This window comes from Miniopterus natalensis, chromosome 11 (assembly GCF_054644295.1).
Source record: "Miniopterus natalensis isolate mMinNat1 chromosome 11, mMinNat1.hap1, whole genome shotgun sequence".
NCBI lineage: Eukaryota > Metazoa > Chordata > Mammalia > Chiroptera > Miniopteridae > Miniopterus > Miniopterus natalensis.
Window position 1 is genome coordinate 14,779,817 of NC_142091.1, and position 19,229 is coordinate 14,799,045.

At 37.5% G+C, this 19,229-nt stretch overlaps 1 protein-coding gene across 1 annotated transcript in view; it reads right to left on the reverse strand.

The window, feature by feature from the left end:
- DDX10 (DEAD-box helicase 10) overlaps window positions 1-19,229 on the reverse strand; it is a 207,599-nt gene that overhangs the window by 76,302 nt on the left and 112,068 nt on the right. The window contains exon 14 of the mRNA XM_016203581.2: window positions 2,825-2,944. Coding sequence (XP_016059067.2) covers window positions 2,825-2,944 — 120 coding nt within the window. The remainder of the gene's footprint in view (window positions 1-2,824; window positions 2,945-19,229) is intronic.

Genomic DNA, 19,229 nt, shown 5'->3' on the forward strand with positions numbered 1-19,229 from the left:
ACACTTCCTGCCTAACTACCTGTGTTTCTTAAACTTTCTAACAAACTTTATAATTAAAGTGAGAAAACCGCAGAAAAGGCTGACCCAGCTGGGAGAAAGCCATGCTTCCATACCCAACGAGAGCAAGATTAAAGGAAAATTTCCTAATTTGGAGAAGGCAGTCGCCTCGATGTCACTTCAAACAGTGCTCTCAGCGTGCTCTGTTCCACTGACTTGGCTCCCAGTGTGTACAGGGCCACACCAGGCTGCCCTGCGAGCCCCCTCCCAACCAGCACATGGCACCTCTGCCACTTTTCTGGCCATGCTGGGCTGCTTTACTTTCCTGGTTTTCTGACTAGAAGAACTTACCTCCGTGAGGGCAGCCGAATGTCTTGTTCAGGCATTCTCAAAGCCCAACACAGTATCTGGCACCCTTAAGGTGCTCAGAATTGACTGATGGGTCACGCATCAGCTGGTACAACACATAAAGACTGAAGTAACTAAGCGTAAAGGATATAATTAGTCTGGGTTTCACAGGCCTGCTCAGATCTACATGCTTTTACACACAGTGTATGGCTAGGAATGAGATGACACAGAACTCAGGGCACTGATTTGGGAGTCGGGAGACCTGGCTTAATGTCCTGGCTTTCTCACTAGCCCACTGTACAATCCTGAATAAATTATTTAATCTATGTCCTTGTCTGAAAAATAAGGACTGTTTGACTCAACAATTTTCCAGGCCTAACACTGTAAAATTCTACACAATTTAGACATAAAACAATTCTCTTATTTTACCTAACAGAAGGATTTAAGTAGCTGCATTGCTTCTGAAACACTGCTAACCAACCGGCAGGCAAATGGAAGCTGCAGGCACACACCTCATGGGTAGAAAAGCCTCCTCTCCCTCTGGTTGACACCAGACACTCTTCAAGATGAGATTCCTACAGTCTCTCAACTTTTGGCAACAAACGGGGGTCCACAAATGCACTGCACGAGCAGCCACACCAGCAGTTACTGGCACTGGCCAAGCAGCAGCGAGAGGGACGGGCTGGGGCAGTAAGAGTGCTGTCCACTGCTCTGACTCGTCACCTCTTTTTCTGGCAGAGTGAAAAAGTCCATCCCTCTGTGGGCTGCACAAACAGCAGCACTTCTTTCGGAGTTTTAGACCAGAATCCCCAGTGTGGCTCTCAGCCACACAGAGCTCCTATCAGCAGTATGTTTATCTGAAACATTTTATAGTTAAGGATTTGCATCCACCTTGGAGCTAATTGGTATAATCTGTGCGGTTAAACTTGGTAGCACAGTAAGGAACCTCATTATGCTAACGGCACCAATCCTGTTTTACAGGAAGCATCTGATGTAATACAACTACATTCTAGCAAGGCCTGCTTCTCAGGTGCTGACCTCTTTTAGTAATTCCATAGAGAGTTATTACTTACCAATTATATTGGCTTCCTCTGCAACTGCCAACAACTTTGAACTGCACTTCATTTTCTTAGTTTTCATATGATTTATACACTGTTTCACTCCCTATTATTACTGCAAATCTGGGCTTTGAAAGAGCCCTTCCCCAAAGAAACACCCACATCTTTCTTAACTTCAAAATTTTTTAAAAAAGGCACTGGATATAGACTGCTTAGGTAGCACTTTATGATGAAATGATGAAATGATATCTGATGTGATAGATTACTGTCGGTATAAAAAGCTCTTCTATTTTATTGGGGTGTTAGACAATGGTTCATTCATTCAACAAACCCTTCTGAGGGTTCACTGTACGTTAGACCTGTTGCAAGTGCTGAGGACGGAGGAGTGAGCAAAGTCAACATACACCTTCCCTCTGTATCGTCTATTGTGGAAGAAATGAACTACCAGCAAAACATAGAAGGAATCACTTAGTAAGTGCTATGGAGGAAAAAAAGAGAGACAGGGCAAGGAAAATGAGATTATGTAAGTGTGGAGTGCTGTGTGCTATGTTAGGATGAATAGAGAAACCTGGAGGCCGGTGACAGTGAAACCAAGAAAAGACATCCACAAGAGCCTGCAATGACCATTACTCTTTAGGTAGTCACTTAACTTTCTAGGTGTCCTTCCTCTTTAAAAACAAAGATAACAGTAACTGCAATACAGTGACCTTTCATGAGCAATCTGTGAGTGGTAACCCCTCCCTACTCTCCGGGTATATATTTATGCTAAGACCAAGGTAATGGTTAGAGGAAAGCCAGGCACCCATGTCAGATTACTTTAAAGCAGAGAATTCCTTCCCAGTTCAGGCCAGCAAGTAAGAAACATGCCAAAACAGCAGCTACAATTGAGGAACTGCAAAACAGAGGCTTTTTACAGTCCAGCAAACAAAGCTGTGGCAGTGGCTGTTACTACTTGTGCTTGTCCCCATAGAACATGCTGATGAACACCAAGACAAGAAAATCTAACCTATACAAGCAGCACTTAGGAAGCTCAAAACCAACTCTGTTGTTATCATCAAGAAGTATCTCAGTTTATTGTCAATAAAACATTCTGGCCCACAGGTGTATAGCTGATGGAATGCCTTCAGTAAGTGAAAGGAACTGCCTAGCATATTTTAGAGAAACATTTTTTCTCATTAGTGAATGGTAAGTTAGCAGGACAGTCCAACTCTTTATAACACTTGGAACATACAGTCCTCACTTAACATACTCAGTAGTTTCTGAGACGTTAAATAAACGGACCTAGGAAGAAATCAATCTGACCACAGGCTAACTGATATAAATAAGAGTTAAGATGCTACATCATCTCACCAACATTATAATGAAAGGACGTATTTTGAGGACCTGCCATACCTCAGAAATGAAGCATTTAAGAATCTTACCTCCCCTTCATCAGTAAATGTTATTTTCTTATTCACTTTAAAATTTCTCTTCATTACTTTTTTTGCTTCTGCGACTTTGGTCACTTTTTTCTTGATATTGGATTTAGAAGATTCTTTCTTCTGTGTGAAAATATAAAAATAAAGAGATGATTAAGTAATTGGCTGCTTTATATTAACAGTTTAACTCTGGCAATACACTTTCCAAAACTGAGTGCATTTACTGCTTAATAGCTAATGAGAAGCACCGAAAATACTGTTCAGAAATAAAATTATTATAAGACTTAGTAAATAGTGACCCTGCCATGCTAAAGGGGTTTAAGGGTAAATAAGATGAACATTCGATATGCTTTTATTAATTTATTCTATTACTAAAACTATGCTTTCCTGATAATGTTGAAGCACCAAAAACTACACGATAATGTGATAAATGGTCATGTAAGATAAATAAAACTATCTTGCAGCTAAAAAACAGAGCACATTTTTTAAATAGATCTCATTTCCAAATACAAACTTAAACTTCTAGGCTAGAGATATGTTTACTTGGAAAGCAAAATGATTGCTATCCATTGCTACTCAACATTCTTCCTGCCATTACAGTAATTTCCGAGATGAACGCTGGAAAACACCCTATGATGACTAAGCTGTGGCCAAAGGTGAGAAGGAACAGAGGACTTTAACAGGGACACACTGGTCAGCACCTAGCTGATGTCCTAAAACCACTAGAACAAAATATTAAAACAACGCCACTGCTTACCTATGCTAAGTGAATGCTGAGTGAACTCGCTAAGACAAGAAGCTGCAGGTCATACCATAGCCTGGCTTCGATGAGTGACAAAAAATAGCACCTTTGAGAAGAATTTGGATTATTTTCCTTAAATAAAAGCCAGTAGTACCAGTGGTGATACTTAATAAACTAATCTAAGGCAGCCTCCATTAGACAGAACAAGTAGAAGTCAGGAAAATGGTGTAGTTAAGAAAACATTTTAATTCAAGCTCTACCACTTAGGAGCAAGTTACTTAACCTCTGGGCTTTAGGTAAATTGAGAATAACAATAGTGCCTGACATAGGGCTGTTGGGAGACATTAATAATAAATGTAAAACATACAAAATATAAGTGTTAGGTAAATCTCAAATACCACTATCATATATTGATTTCATACTAACTAAAGAAATTGTACCAACTAAATAGACAATTTGCAAAATCCCAGACTGAGCTTTCTAGTTGACTGTGGGGTATTTTTAACTCTGTACCATACGGAAAAGTTAGAAAAGAGGAGTGACTGATCTAGGACACAAGAACTATCAGAAAGTTCGAGATGCACATCAATTACAACTGTTACGTTATGGGCTAAATATGCATACAAAAACCCAATTCATTTAACAAATTAAATATTATTGATGACGAATATAAAAATACTTAAAAACAACACCATAAAATCAAAACCAACAAACTTACTAAAATAGGTTTCTAACAGTTATTAATAAGTTGTATTTCTAGATAATGATAATAGCTATCATGAAAATCAGCTAGCACATCTGCGATAACATTATGGCTTAAGTAAAAGAACATTTTGACACTGAGGGTTCTGTTATGTGGGTATTACTTACACTACTTCTGTATTTCTGGTTCTTAGTACATGCAAACTATAGTATCAGATCTGACCACTTAAGAATGTGCTGGACTTTTAAATCAATAAAATGTTTATGAAAAGATTAATCCCCTCTAAAGTAACTAATTTTTATTACATCAGACAAGACATCAATATGTTATAATCTCTATACCTACATCTGACAGGACTTCTACAGAGATTAAGCTTTAGATTTCTTCTTGCCATGGGATACCCCACCTCCTCCATCCCTTGTGGTCCATGACTGCATGAATATTAACATCTGATGGCATAAGGCCCTAAATCAGTGTGCCCTTCCCTCATAATCCCCTCCCCACCACTGTGCTCTAAGATATTACTATTACCACCCCTGAGGAAATATTACAATCCTTATTTCCTTACCTGGCTTCTGAGGGTAAATGAGTGTGGTGGTAAAACTCCTAAATTAAAAGGAAACAGCGTGGAAGGAAGCTTTTGAAATAAGTTGGACACCTTATGAACACGGGGCATTAATAAGACCTCCCCCCTTTCTTCCTCCCAATCATTACTCCTACAGCTTTCTCCCCACAAATACTTATGAAAGACCACCACCACTGTGACCACCAGCGTTGGTGGCAATGTTACTGACGCCTACGGGGTCGTCTTGGTTTTATGATCAGGTCCATTCTTAAGGATCCTGAGGTGGCTAATACTCTGTCATTAGACCTCCACTAGTGAGAGAGCGGGTGCCAATCAAACAGCTCAAACTGAGAGGCTCATTATGATGGAAAAATAACAACTAAACAGGAGTAAGTTATAATCACTGAAAAACAAAATACTGGGGAGCCACAGGAGCAAGCTTTCTGAGGGAGGCAGTAATGCTCTGTATCTTCCGAGATCAGACGAGATCGGGCACATTCAGGGCGGTACAGCCATAGACAGTAATGCTCTGTATCATCGTAGGAGTTTGAGTTACATGGGTCTATACATTTGTTCAAAACTCATCAAATGTTACACTTAAGATTAGTGCATGTCACTGTAAATTTATACAGCAAAAGAGTCCTGAAAGCCAATACTGAACTTTAGTTAGTGCCGGGAAAGTTGAATTATATGGGAGAAAATACAGTGATGTTGGCAGCTTACTCTGAAATGCATTAAATTAAAAAAATGGAGAACTGCAATGTAATAAAATATAAATGCTGAGTCCCAGGAATGAGAGAAAAAGTTACAAAGCAAAGACACGGAAACTGTCAGAACAGAATACAGGCCAGTCAGAAAAACAATCCTGCAGAGTGGAAGCTAGGTGGGCTGGCACGGGTCTACTGGGAGAGCTTTAGGGAAATCCGGGAAACCACTGAAATTATGTAACAAAATTTAGGGATACCTGTATCTTTGCATTTTTTTATGCTTTATCATGGTTTTTAAATGGGATCTGTGATATCCTCCTTCAAAAAAAAGTTAAAAATTTTTTGTTTACTTAAGAGAAGTCATTGAAAGAAGGACCAGAAATGACAACACAGCTAAAAAGATACGTGTTATACTTTCCCGATGGGCATGGCTTTGCTCCGATACCCTAGAATTACTCTTCACTCAAACATGCACTAGTGTCATCAACACACAAGACACACCACGGTACATACCGGGGCCACAGCAGTGAAAAAGACGGTGGACTCCCAACCCTCACCGAGCCTAACTCTAGAGGGGGGGGAAGCAAACACCGAAAACATTAAACCAGTGGGAAATATATTTAATCACAAATGTAGTAGTGCTCAGAAAAAATGCACAGGATGAATGAATCCATGTAACAGGTGCTGCCCCAGCTACGCCAGGGTAAGGAGAGGAAGTCAAGGAAGACCTCCTTGTGAGGGACAGATGTTTGAATCGAGCAGCAAACAACTCAACGCTCCTTGACTGCTGCCCACCAGTGATGAAAAATACCTTCTGTATGTCTACTGATAGAGTGTTTCACGTGCGGCTCACGACAGTCTTCCTAGCTCAAATCATTCTTTTCAATATTAATTTTAGCAGGTAATACACACTCATTTATTTTATAAAAGATATTCAACTAAAACACTGCCATTCACACCCTCTTCAGCTACCTCAGTTTACTTCCCGAGAAGCAAGCACTGTTACCAGCTTTTTCTGCACCCTTCCAGAGACATCCTACCTGTATTCAAGAATATATGTGAAGGACACCAAGAACTCATAAAACAGCTATCCCTCAATGAACAGCCTGTATATAAACTTTCATATGTGTGCATTTATATATCTAGGATAAATTTCTAAATTTAAAGTGCTCAAAGAGTATGTGCATTTAAATTTCAAAAAATATTTCCAAATAAGCCTCCAGGGAAGTTATACAAATTTATACTCTCACTAAAAAATTTGAGAGGAATTGATTCTCCACATCTATTTAAATAAAGTGTATTATTACGCTTTAGGTTTGCTAGTCAACTAGGTAAAAAAAAAATAGCATCTCAGGAACGTTTTCATTTGCATTGATACCAAAGCTCTTTCTCTTGTGTGCCCTATATATTCTTTGCCAATATTTCTAATGATTCCTGGTGTTTTATTTATTAATTTGTGGGGTCTCTACATTTGTTAAAGGTGCGTTAATATTTTCTCCCACTTCATCGTTTATGTTTAGACTTTGCCATATGGAGTAATATCTTGTTTTGCTTTGTTTTGGTTTTTTGCCAAGCATATATTTTTAATTGTTATGTAATACATTTTTTAAGTAATGAAATTTTCTGGGTTTGTGCCATACCTTGAAATACTTTTCTAACTAAAAGGCTTTTGTAAAATGAATTTAACTCCTTAAAATGAAGATTTTACTTAAAAGTTTCAACACGGGCTCTTGGACAAAAGAAAGTGCTCATTAAAAATTTTAAATTTCCATTAAGTCACAAAAAATATAAAGTATGCCACTGTTAGAAAAGAGTTCTATTTTGACTACAAGACTTTATATTATTACTACAAAAATGAAATTTGCAGCAGCCAAAAAGTATTATGAAAGATTTTCTGACAAGATGTAAACCATCAAAAGCCAATCTCCATTTCTATCTGCACGTCTTCCACATGTATGCGAGACTTCAAAATAAAATTCTAGCAGGAAAATATCAAAAAATACAAAAGTGATCAAACAGCAGGTCATTCTCGAGGTCCTCTGGTAGCTGTAGAAGGTTGCCACAAATAGCCTGGAAGATCAAGAACCACCACCACTGCAAAAACAATAGTGGCTCCTATCAGAAGGATCATAATAGTTAACACTGGCTACAGGATTCGAAATATAATCAACTGAGAAAACCTACCTTAATATAAGTATTACTACTAGGTATCTGGGGGGAGGGGAAGTATCATATTGCAAAAGAAAAAGAAAGAAAAAATAACTTAAGGAGATGAAAAAATTAAAGGGAAAGATACTCTAAAGAAATCTGAATTTTATGTTTCCTTAAAGTAGCTCCCATATGCATCACTAACAATTGGAAGTTTGTAATAGCAACTGTATCTAAAACCAAAGGAAACCCACAAAATAAAGAACTATGAGCCCTGGTGACTTTAGAAATTAACTATTATAGCCTAAGCCCTTATGTTAAAGATAAGGACATTTCCTAGCATTTATAAACACTGCTGCCTAAAAGTCCAAAGTACTTAACTTTAGATATTTCCATTGCCTAAATAACCAAACCCTACTAGAACTTATTTGATTTCTTAAAAAAAAAAAAAAAAAAAAAAAAAAGCAAAGCCGCCTGCTGTGAAAGTGTATTTCTTCTGCTATTCTAATCTTACAGTTTAAGGATGCACTATTTGACATTCTCTTTTAAAGCTATCTACAAAATCTTTGCCTGAGAAATAATGAGTAGTGATACTGAGCACCTCTCATGTACCTATTGGTCATCTGTGTGTCTTCTTTGGGGAGAACAATGTCTATTCGGGTCTTCTGCCCATTTTTTAATCAGATTCCATATGGTCAATAAAGCCAGGCACCACTATTTTCCTTAGAGTCTGTGAACTGCAATTCCAATGTATAAAGTGATGAAAATGGTTAATGAATACTACAATATATTAAGAAACAATGACAAAATATTTATTATGAAATATTCATGGTTCTTTTTAAAATCATCTTAACAAGTCAACATTAATGGGAAAACAGGCAACTGGGTATTGCTTATCCTCACCTGCCCCACAACGCACCACCTAGAGCAAAAACTAGGGAGATATGTAGTGGCCTCAGCTCTGTTTGGACTCCTTTCCTTCTGCTAATGGAGGGTCATAAGGCATCCTGCGCAATGTTTTTGGACTGCTAGATTCCTCCTTCAGGATTCCTACTGCCTGAATCCACAGGCTTCACTTGGAATACTTTCCAGAAGTTGCTTTGAAACCTAATAAACCCTTCCTCAGAATGTGTACCTCCACGCTGACAACTAAATGCTTTCAGAAAAATAACTTTCAGATCGCCAACACAGCTTCTATTTCTCTCTAGTCCTTCTCTCATTTTTCAGATGAGTCCCTCCACCAAATTCTCATTCAAAGGTGTGCTTTATTCCAACATATTTGTCTTCTTTTTCTCAATTTCTTGACATAATTAACACAAAATTTCTCCCGATTTTAAAAAGCCTCTTTATACTATTTCAGCCTAATAACTCTTCAAATCTTTCATGGCTCCCAGTTAGTCTAAATAAGATTTAAATTTCTTTTCTCCACCCAGGCCACATTTTACTTTGCTTATTTCCTTACTTTTAGCCTCATTCCGAACTGTTTCGTGGCCAGCCAAATCTATCACTGTCTTTATCCTTTACTGTCTTAAATGGTTCCTGCTACCTTTCGAGCACTTACACTGTTGAAACGCATAAAGGATAACTTAATTTCCCTCACTTACTACCTTAGGAAATTTTCTTTAGTTCACCGAAATTGTCTAGGCTGTTTACTGTTCTGTTTTGCTAGCCAGAAAATACGTATTATTTGTTTCACACCATGCCCCTCAAAAAAAAATAAGCCAGATATTTCCAGTTCTTTAACAAAATTATGGAACCAGTCATATTGTGCCTTAGGAATCTAATTTTTAAACTGCCACTTTTAATAAATACTTCTATATTAGGAAGCAGGCAGCTGGAAGCAATTTAAAGAAATGGAGCTTGATACGTACTTCTTTGCCTCTCTATTTAGACTTCAAAAAATTACAGTATGGATTTATTTCTAACTTGTGTCCAAATTGGCTGCATCAATTTCTGTTGTTTCTTACAACTTTTAGAACTCTTCTGGAACTTAGAAATATTATAAGCGATGTCATATATACATACATCTATATATATATTTAATGTATGTATGTATCAGCACTAGTATAAAAAGGAAACCTAATTGTGTTACATGGCCACTGCATTAAAGGGGTTAAGGAAGACTGACCACATAAATCAGTATGGTGGTGATGAACTAACATAAAAGACCTGGGCAGCATTTCTGAAACTACGATAAGCAATATGACACTAAGGTATGCTTCTCTTTGGGGAGCATCGGAGCTATCTACACCTGTACCTCCCTTCCAGAGACTCAGCAATAATGTACCAGCAGTTAAATTAATCAGATTAGTTTGACCAAAATGATAATGCATCAAAGTAACATTTAACAATATGTGATTATAGGTTTAACTGAGAATCCCTTAGTTGGCTCCAACGCCTAAAAGAATAATAAATTATTTGGCTGTCTGCTTAGTGTGATCTAAAGCAGAGTTTCTGAAAATTCATTCATCATGAGTGTCTAATAAACAAATGTGACATAATATTAGTTATTCAGTAAACCAATTTAAAATTGATACACAAATACACACGAACATGGATCTACACTCTAAATTACAAAAATAGAATCTCTATATGACTTAAATCCTTCACAAAGAATTACACTCATAGAACTAAGATGTACACTAAAGTCAAACTAGACTTGGTGCCTGGATAAACCATTCTGGACACTATTCTAAGACATTTAAGAGACCCTATGCTGCCCTCCCAGACCCACTGCTACTGGTTGTTCACAGTTCCAGTGCCTGACAACTTTCTAAATTTGCTGACATCACTACATCCCAAGATATGCATGGGATGCACCTTAACTGAAAGAGAAATAACAAGCATCACCACCATGTCCAGTCCAAGCCATGTTCATAACTTACATGTACAGTCAAGTTTCCAAGCTCCACCTTCTACTGTATAGGGAAGTCAACTAGGAAAAAGTACAGTGCTAAACGAACGGTGAATGGCTAGCCTACAGGTACCATATTTCAACAAGATGTGCTTGGATGGTCTTTAACCATTTAAAATCGGATATTCTTAAAAATGCACCACCTATAAAATAATGGTATGCAAAACCAAATAATGGTAATTAAAATTTTGGCATTATTAAGTACAGAACCTAAAAGGATAAAAAGGCCCTACAAAGTCACCTAGAGCAGTAACACTGGACGTGCATGCACATGCAGCAGGTAAGAGAAGCTCAAGACCACATAGTCATACCAGCAACGGTGGAGCTAGAACTCCAAATCCTCCCAAAACCCTAATCTGTGCTCTCCTTGATACCACATATAACAGGAGTATATTAGTCAGAAACATCTCAGAGACTATACTTTCCTTTGAGAATTACAATTTTTTTATGAACACTAAGAGACCCCATAAAATGAAAATCAAGAGTTGGTCAACAGCAAATATTTTTAAAACGGAAAGAAATCCCTCAAGGAATATTAATTTATTGATTTTAGAGAGAGAAGAAAGAAGGAGGGAGGACGGGGAGAGAGAGAGAAACATCGATTTGTTGTTTCACTTAGTCATGCATCATTGGTTGATTCTTGTATGTGCCCTGACAGGGGATTGAACATGCACCCTTGGCATACTGGGACAATGCTCTTACCAAATGACCTACCTGGCCAGGGCCTTAAATGAATTACTTTAAAAGTGCTCTTTATTCATAGAAGGACCACATGGCTATGACTAAATCTTACCTCTAATTTTATTTTCTCTATCAAAAGCATAACATCTAGAAAAGAGTATTCTGTTCTTCAATGCTCTATTACTTTGTCTTTTTTTTTTTATTATTCCCAGAAAACTGCAGGTTGAGCATGCAGTGATTAATACAATTTCCATCTGCCCTCCTTAGCACTTACACATTAAAAAAATTTTGACAGCCATTAGAAACTGTTGACAGATTCTCACTCCTTCGTTTATTTTTCCTCCACCTTAGAATGTCACTGGTATTTCATTAGTAAGTCTATGACACTAAAATGTAGCACTTTGAATTATAACTTATTAAAAACTACTATAAACCCATTTCCCAAAGAATTAAAATGAAATTTCTGCTAGGCTCCAAATTCTGTAAGCTATATAGTCACTTAAAAAATATATATATATATATATCACTCTTTCTCTTACTGTCTATCCACAGACTAGAAAATGCAGAAGCTATCAATATGCTTGAAATTCTCCCCCAAAAGGCAATTTAAGGTGATTAAGTAAAATTCGACCCTGGCTTTTTTTTTTCCATATGTTTCTATTGATTTCAGAGAGAAGAAGGGAGAGAGAGAGAGAGGGATGGAAACATCAATGATGAGACAGTCATTGATCGGCTGCCTCCTGCACATCCCCCACTGGGGATCGAGCCCGCAACCCAGGCATGTGCCCTGACCAGGAATCGAACTGTGACCTCCTAGTTCATAAGCTGATGCTCAACTACTGAGCCATGCCGGCCGGGCAACACTGGCTATCTTTTGAGAACTCTCCTCACTTTCTACCCTCAGCCACCTCAGTGATACCTCCTGTGGTACTTACACTCCACTTCTAGTTTTAAGACATTCTTCCATTCCTATTTCACCCCTCTTAGACCCTAACTTCCCTGAGGAAAAGGACTTTGTCTTACTCTTTATGTCCTAGAGAAATCGCCTACACTGTGCCTGAACAAATCAATAGTTATTTGTGAAGCTGAGCTGAGCCTAGGCAAATCAAGACCAATTTTCATCGGGAACAATATTCATTCAAAGACTCTGAACTTGCTTAAGAATCAAGGACATCAACTTGCTTAAATAGCACAGAAATAAACAAACATATAATATTTCACATTTGACACCAATTTGTTGAGAAAACAGACTTACGGACCCTAGGCAGTAAAGTGTGATGCACACAGAACAGTCTGAAAATGCTATCAGGAGTCACCCTGGGTACCTAGTCAGTGAGCTGGAATCACTCCTCCATCCCTTTATCCCAGCAGGAGAGGCTGTGATCACGCTCAGCTTCAGACAGGACCACAGTGTCTTCTCTTAGCAGGACAGATCCAGTTCCCACGGGCCCCAGGTCTCCACATGCTGGACAGGTGAATTTCTCCCATGGCTACAGGCATCCAACTATACTGTCTGGTTCCCAACCAGTCTGTGTGACTAGTCACTGATAAGGTTGGATCGATGGCTGTTCTGTAACAAGGGGGAACGCTATGGAACAGGATACCTTCACTGGAATAAAATCTATGTTCTATATATTGAGCAAATTGTAAAAAGGTAGCATCCCTCTCTGTAGAATAACGAGGAGATTGGGAACTCATGCCTCAGGTCTTGCTGACCCTGGCCTTTTCCCATAGCTTATTCCTTAACCCATGTCATGATATTGCTGAATTTGTCCTCAGCTCCGACGCACAACAATCCAGATGGATTCACCAGGCAAATCAAAGGTCACTGAACTTTTCTTCGAGTTTACAGAACAGTAATTAGAGATGCCATCTGCCAGACACCATGCTAGATGTTTAATGTCTGATTCACTCCTCACAACTTCCCTTTTGAGGTACTGCCTGCAACTTACAGGTGATGAAACTGACAAGAAAACAAGTCAAACAATTATCCAGCTAAAACAGTGGAAGCCTCTAAACACCGGCTCATCAAACTTCAAAATCTGTATCTCAGGTGTGTGCTCTTCTCGGGACTCCACTATGTCGCTGACTCAAATAAACTCTACAAACACTGTTTGTAGGAAGGTTTAGTCTACTCCCCAAATGCCGGAGCCCATAACCTCCCTGGGATACAGACCAGACATGCAGTTTCTCCTCGAACAAATCCTTTGAGAGAGAATCCACTAAATAAAAACATGCATTGCACTAGGATACCCATAATTATCTTTCCTGTATATTTTTTAAAGAATAAATTACATCAACAGAAAACAATACGGAAAATTACTCTTTTCTCTAAAAAATTTGTGTAGTTTCCAAACCAAATAAGCAATTAACATTGTTCAAAATCTCAACCTAAATGTTGTTTTTTTCCCCCAAGTTCCAGTGTTACTGAAACAAAGATAAATTGTATCTTCTTATGTCACTCTAGGAAAAAGACAATAGTAATTACAGGCAGAGGTGAAGTAAAGTTGAGAGACTGGAAAGGTAATAAGAGTTCTGTGACAAGCTTCAGGGAAAACTACGGGGCACAAGAGACAGGATGTATAGTACAAAACAGACAGTGGAAAGGACAGCCATGTGGAGCTGAGACAGTTATGGTAATAAGAGGAGACAATCTGAAAACAAAATCACAGGAAAGGAACTAGTTATTCAGAAAAAGTGCTAAGAAACAAATTCCCCTCACGATTAGTGATGCATTGCAAAAACACTGCACCATACTGCCAAATCATTTTCACCCAACCAACCAATCAATTCTAAATCAGAAAACAAAATAATTAAACCAAAACCAGGAAACAGAATTTCTTAACCAGTTACTGACAGGATAGGTAACTGTCTTCCATCTCCCAAATATTCTCTCCCTTACACCAAAAGAATCCCTAGATATAAGACAAGAGGTGGTAAGTGCAAAAGGAAAGGATATACTGGAACATGAAATGAATGTTTGGAACCCAGTACATCATTTCCAAGTCAGTATGTTATCACCGACAAGCATTATTTACACCATATAGACTGTTCCAAAAACCTGAATTATTAAACCATGTAATAATTTAAAGGATTTGGCTGAATCATTAATAAGTAAAAGCAATAAATAATGATAATCCTAATAAAAGATTTACCTCAAACTAATTTTGAACACATTCAATTCCAATCTAATCAAGTAAACAGGTTGAACTGATGAAAATGTTCTCTATTAAAATGCAATTAATTCTCCATTAGGTATGTTAAGATTTCTGGAGTTACTATATTATGAAACTCACTAATAATTTGCCTCATTACATCTGAATCCAAGATGCTGGATGTCAAAACTTCCTAATAAAGACTACAAACTATCATAGAGTAACTTGATAAAATAATACTATTATCAGCTATTTATTTGAGCACCTACAGGAAGCCTCACTCAGCTAAAGGCACAGTATCTGGCTGTCAACTTGCTTTGGAATAAGCTACCAGTTTAAGAATAATGAATAAACTGTATCTCGCTGCTCTTTCATGAAAGAGCTGTACCTTGAAAATCACATTAAAACAACCTCTACCTTACTCAGAGAAGGGTGTGAGCACGATGGGGGCGGGGGCAGAGAGGGGAAGAAATAAAGACGCGTATGAGTATCTTCTCAGTGAGCTGTCAGAGAGTCCCTGTCCTTGAACTTTTTATCCTGGCATCGTCTCACCAGTTGACTTTAAGGATAGGTATTAACCATGCCATATAAAATTTATTATTTTGTGTCTTGCAGGACAGTTGTTGAGTTGCAAGAAAAAGCTGTGCCTCACTAGAGTAGAAGAATATTTTCTCCTTATGGAAAAGGCGTTCTACTCGTTTTAGCAGTTAAGATCTCAGAGCCAAATTCCTGATCCATATTTAAGAACCAAAACCTTGCATAACCTGCATATTAAATTTCCCAAAGTTATTTCTATTCTATCTATATCTTGCATGCCTGTTATTTTCCATTTTACATTTAGAAGTTGTTTTTCTAAGCTACTTCAAATTCCTTGTGCGATTAGAAGGGATAAAATATAATTTAAATGAATAAAGAAAGCTCAGTCACTTATTCAACAGACACTAACTGGATGTCTACTACTAAGTTAAAAAGATATGAGGTAATAGTCACATTTGATTTAGGATCTAAAACAAAATCAGCATTTCATAAATTTCATTAGTTAAAAATGAACATGATATGTTTACAATAGGAACTAATATTCAAAGGAAAGGAAACTTCACCTTCCAGATTAGCCCTCAAATAAAATAACAATGTTCATATAAAAAATAAAATTAATAATTAGACAAAGCCATGTTTCATCTATAATATAAAGACAAAGCCACCACTATTCATTCTATGTCTATCCCACCTATGTAGCTTAGAGAAGTATAACCTTCCTGGTACATATATTATTCTATATTTCTCGATGAAGCTTTCAAGGACAGACAATTCATACCAAGTGTCTGTCTAAAAGAAGAGAAGTAATAAAGTTGGTTTTATTAAACTTGGGTAAATCAAAGCACTGGGAACCAAAGCCCTAATTAACAAAGGAACTTCAAAATTAGAAATATATTAAAAAGTTACTTTAAAGACAATATTAAATTCTAAATACACTGGAATTTAATTGTTCAAGCATGCAGTTGTTTCATTTTAAACCCAGTCTGTCTCTTAAGAAAATAAAATAAAATTTTGGAATTTTAAAGTGAAATGCAAAAGATCACTCCTTTTGACCTCAGCTTCATGCTGTGATGGAGGAAATGAAAATCCGTTTACTACCACTCAATTTGAGATAATAACAAACAGCAACAAAATTAACTGAGCCCAAGGAAAAAAAACTCATATTTAAAAAGTCACTTCCCATGGCCGATGTGGCTCAATGTTTGAGCGTCAACCTATGAACCAAGAGGTCCCCAGTTTGATTCTAGGTTAGGGCACATGCCTCGGTTTCAGGCTCAATCCCCAGTAGGGGGCATGCAGGAGGCAGCCAATCAATGACTCTCTTATGGATGTTTCTCTCTCTCTCTCTCCCTCTCCCTTCCTCACTCTCTAGAATCTACTGGAAAACAATTTTTTTTAACAATTTTTTTTTTTAAAGTCACTTGATTGATGGTCCCAGTGGTACAATCATGAAAGCAACTAAGCCAGTTTCCTAGAAGGACATCCAGATCTTCTGAACATCCTACAGAAGCTTCTGGATCATTATTAATAGCACTCATTCATCTTAAAAATTTCGTTCATCCAAAAATAATGATAAGAGTCCATCCTGCTTACCTTGTCTACTATTTTAAACTACCTACAAGAATCATGATAAGGAAAACATAAATTCATCTAACGATTAATCACAGAACTTCCTAATGTCAAATTAGAAATTTTGCCTCTTAAATCTAGTAGGGTGGACTGAGCATGGAAAGAAAACAATATAAATGTTCTTTTATTCATGAAGTTAATAGCTAGTGTGTTTTGTTTTAATAACAGTGTTGTATTTAAAAAATCACCAAAATACAAAATAACTTCCAGATGTAATGAAGAAAATACTTGGCTAAAAAGGAGGTGTCTATTCAGGGGTGGTTTGCTAATTTCTGACTGTTAATAAACATAGACGAAGGTAAGAGACTCTAGAAGACCTATACAAAGATTTTATTTAATTAACTTCTTACGTGACCCCAGCTAGACCCAGCCAGCCAGCATCTGCATGTGTGTTAAAGGGGTGCAAATTTGCTACAATTAAGACTAACAAATTACCAAAAGATGAAAATAAACTCAAAAGGCTTGCTTCACTAGTGAGTCAGTGTAACACAGAGATTAAGCACATACGTTGCGAAACTACTTATTACTATGTCCAAATCTCAATTCCACCATTGACGAGCTCAAGATATTTTCACCTCCCAATCTTTAACTTCCTCATCTGCAAAATAGCAAAGTGCATTTTCAATAGGTTTTCTTTAGGGATTAACTAGAAAATATAAACAAAGTGCTTATCAAACTGCCTCGCACAATGAATGCTTCCTATCCTGTCAGCACCACCAAGGCTGTGTGGGAGGCAGAGTAATCGGAGCAGCAAAGGCCCGCAGAGAAAGGGAGTGGGCTCCAGAAGCTTTACCTTCCTTCGCTCATCTAGTCTACAACCCCAGCAGCCATCAACCAGTTCCAGTCACTGGTACGTCCTTATACTCTGGTCCTACGACCGCCACTCTCCCATCCTACTGCAGGAGGCATGTGGCACTGACCATCTGCCCACTGCCCTGTCAGCTCTTTCTACACTCTGGTGTCCTGCCACCCATACTCTCTCTCTTCCACACACTACTACAGACCTGGCCCCCATTTCCAATGTTAGTTTCCTAGAGCAGAAAATCGCCTACCACAAGGCTGGCCCAAAATAAAACAGTTACAAGCTTGGAAAATAAACTTCTACTAACATTCATGAGTAGTAGTCAAGAAAATATAGAAAATAATTTGTCTAATGTTTACTTAGAAACACTGACAAATAATTTTTGTTTTTCATAAACCCTGGCTTATCTAGTATATTAACCAAAAGATGAATATACGTATAAAAAGACTAGCTAAAGATTATTCAATCTTTCTATCCATTATCTAATCTAGGCATAAAAGATTATAAATCACTATTAATTCACTGCCAAGATAGAAAATGTGATTTTAAATATGTATTTGGAGACTCCCAGTTCTGTCAACACGGTGAAACCTCTCACACCACAAACATCTAAAATCTGATAAAATATAACCAAGCAGCTTTTCAGTAATTAACATACTGCTAATTTAGCAAGAAAGACTCCCCACAGTCAGAAAAGGAAATTGGGTAGTGCTGAGGTGTGTTATAAAGCCAGAAAATATACCATAAATGCTATGGGGCTGAGTATTATGTTCACACCTGGGTAGAAGGGATACGAAAAATTAGAACAATTAATTCTCTATAAAACTCTTAAAGGGCTGTACCCTCCATGAAAAAAGGACCAGAAAAAATATGCCTCACAGCCCAAAAAGACAACAAGGAAGGTTAGTTCAATTCAGGCTCTGAGTTTTGGGTAGAAGAAAAAGGGTAAGGGGAAGCAAATGAGTAAAAAAATCCCATAATAAAATTAAAAACCCAATGTGAACTGCCCAAATTTGCACCAGCAGAAATCTCCAAGTTAAGAAGTAAACATAAAAATTGTTTTAGTTCAGAATTTGGGGAAATTGTGAAAAAGAGTAAATGATGTATATAGTTCTATGAAATATTTAAACATTATAAAGAAATGCATACATGCCCGGCCGGCGTGGTTCAGCAACTGAGCATCGACCTATGATCCAGGAGATAGAGGACTGATTCCCAGTCAGGGCACATGCCCAGGTTGCGGGCTCCATCCCCAGTAGGGAGCGTGCAGAAGGCAGCCGATCAATGATTCTCTCTCATCATTGACGTTTCTCTCTCTCCCTCTCTCCCTTCCTCCCTCTGAAATCAATAAAGACATCTTTTTTTAAAAAAGAAATGCATACATATCAATGAAATGGAACATAAAATCAAAAAATACACCCAAAACAAATAAAGGTTTTCATATAGGATAAAAGTGGCAAACTAAATCAGTACAAAAGATAAGAGGTTCAATAAACAGGGTTGGAACAACAGGGTAGCTGTCTAGAAAAAATAAAGTTTCTATTTTTTCCACAATTTACACCTTACAAAAGAATAAATTCCAAGTGGATTAAAACTTATATATACAAGATTAAATCATAAAAGTATTAGAATAAACCTTGGGAGAATTCTTCTATAACCTTAGAGTAGTGAAGCTTCCCTTCAACTCTGACATGAAATTCAGAACTCACAAAAGACTGAACTGGCAAATTCAACTACATAAAAAATTTTAAAGCATGATCCGAAACAGTAAGAAAAGAAAAAAAAGACAATTTGGAAAATAAAAACAAACCAAGAACAAAAAGGC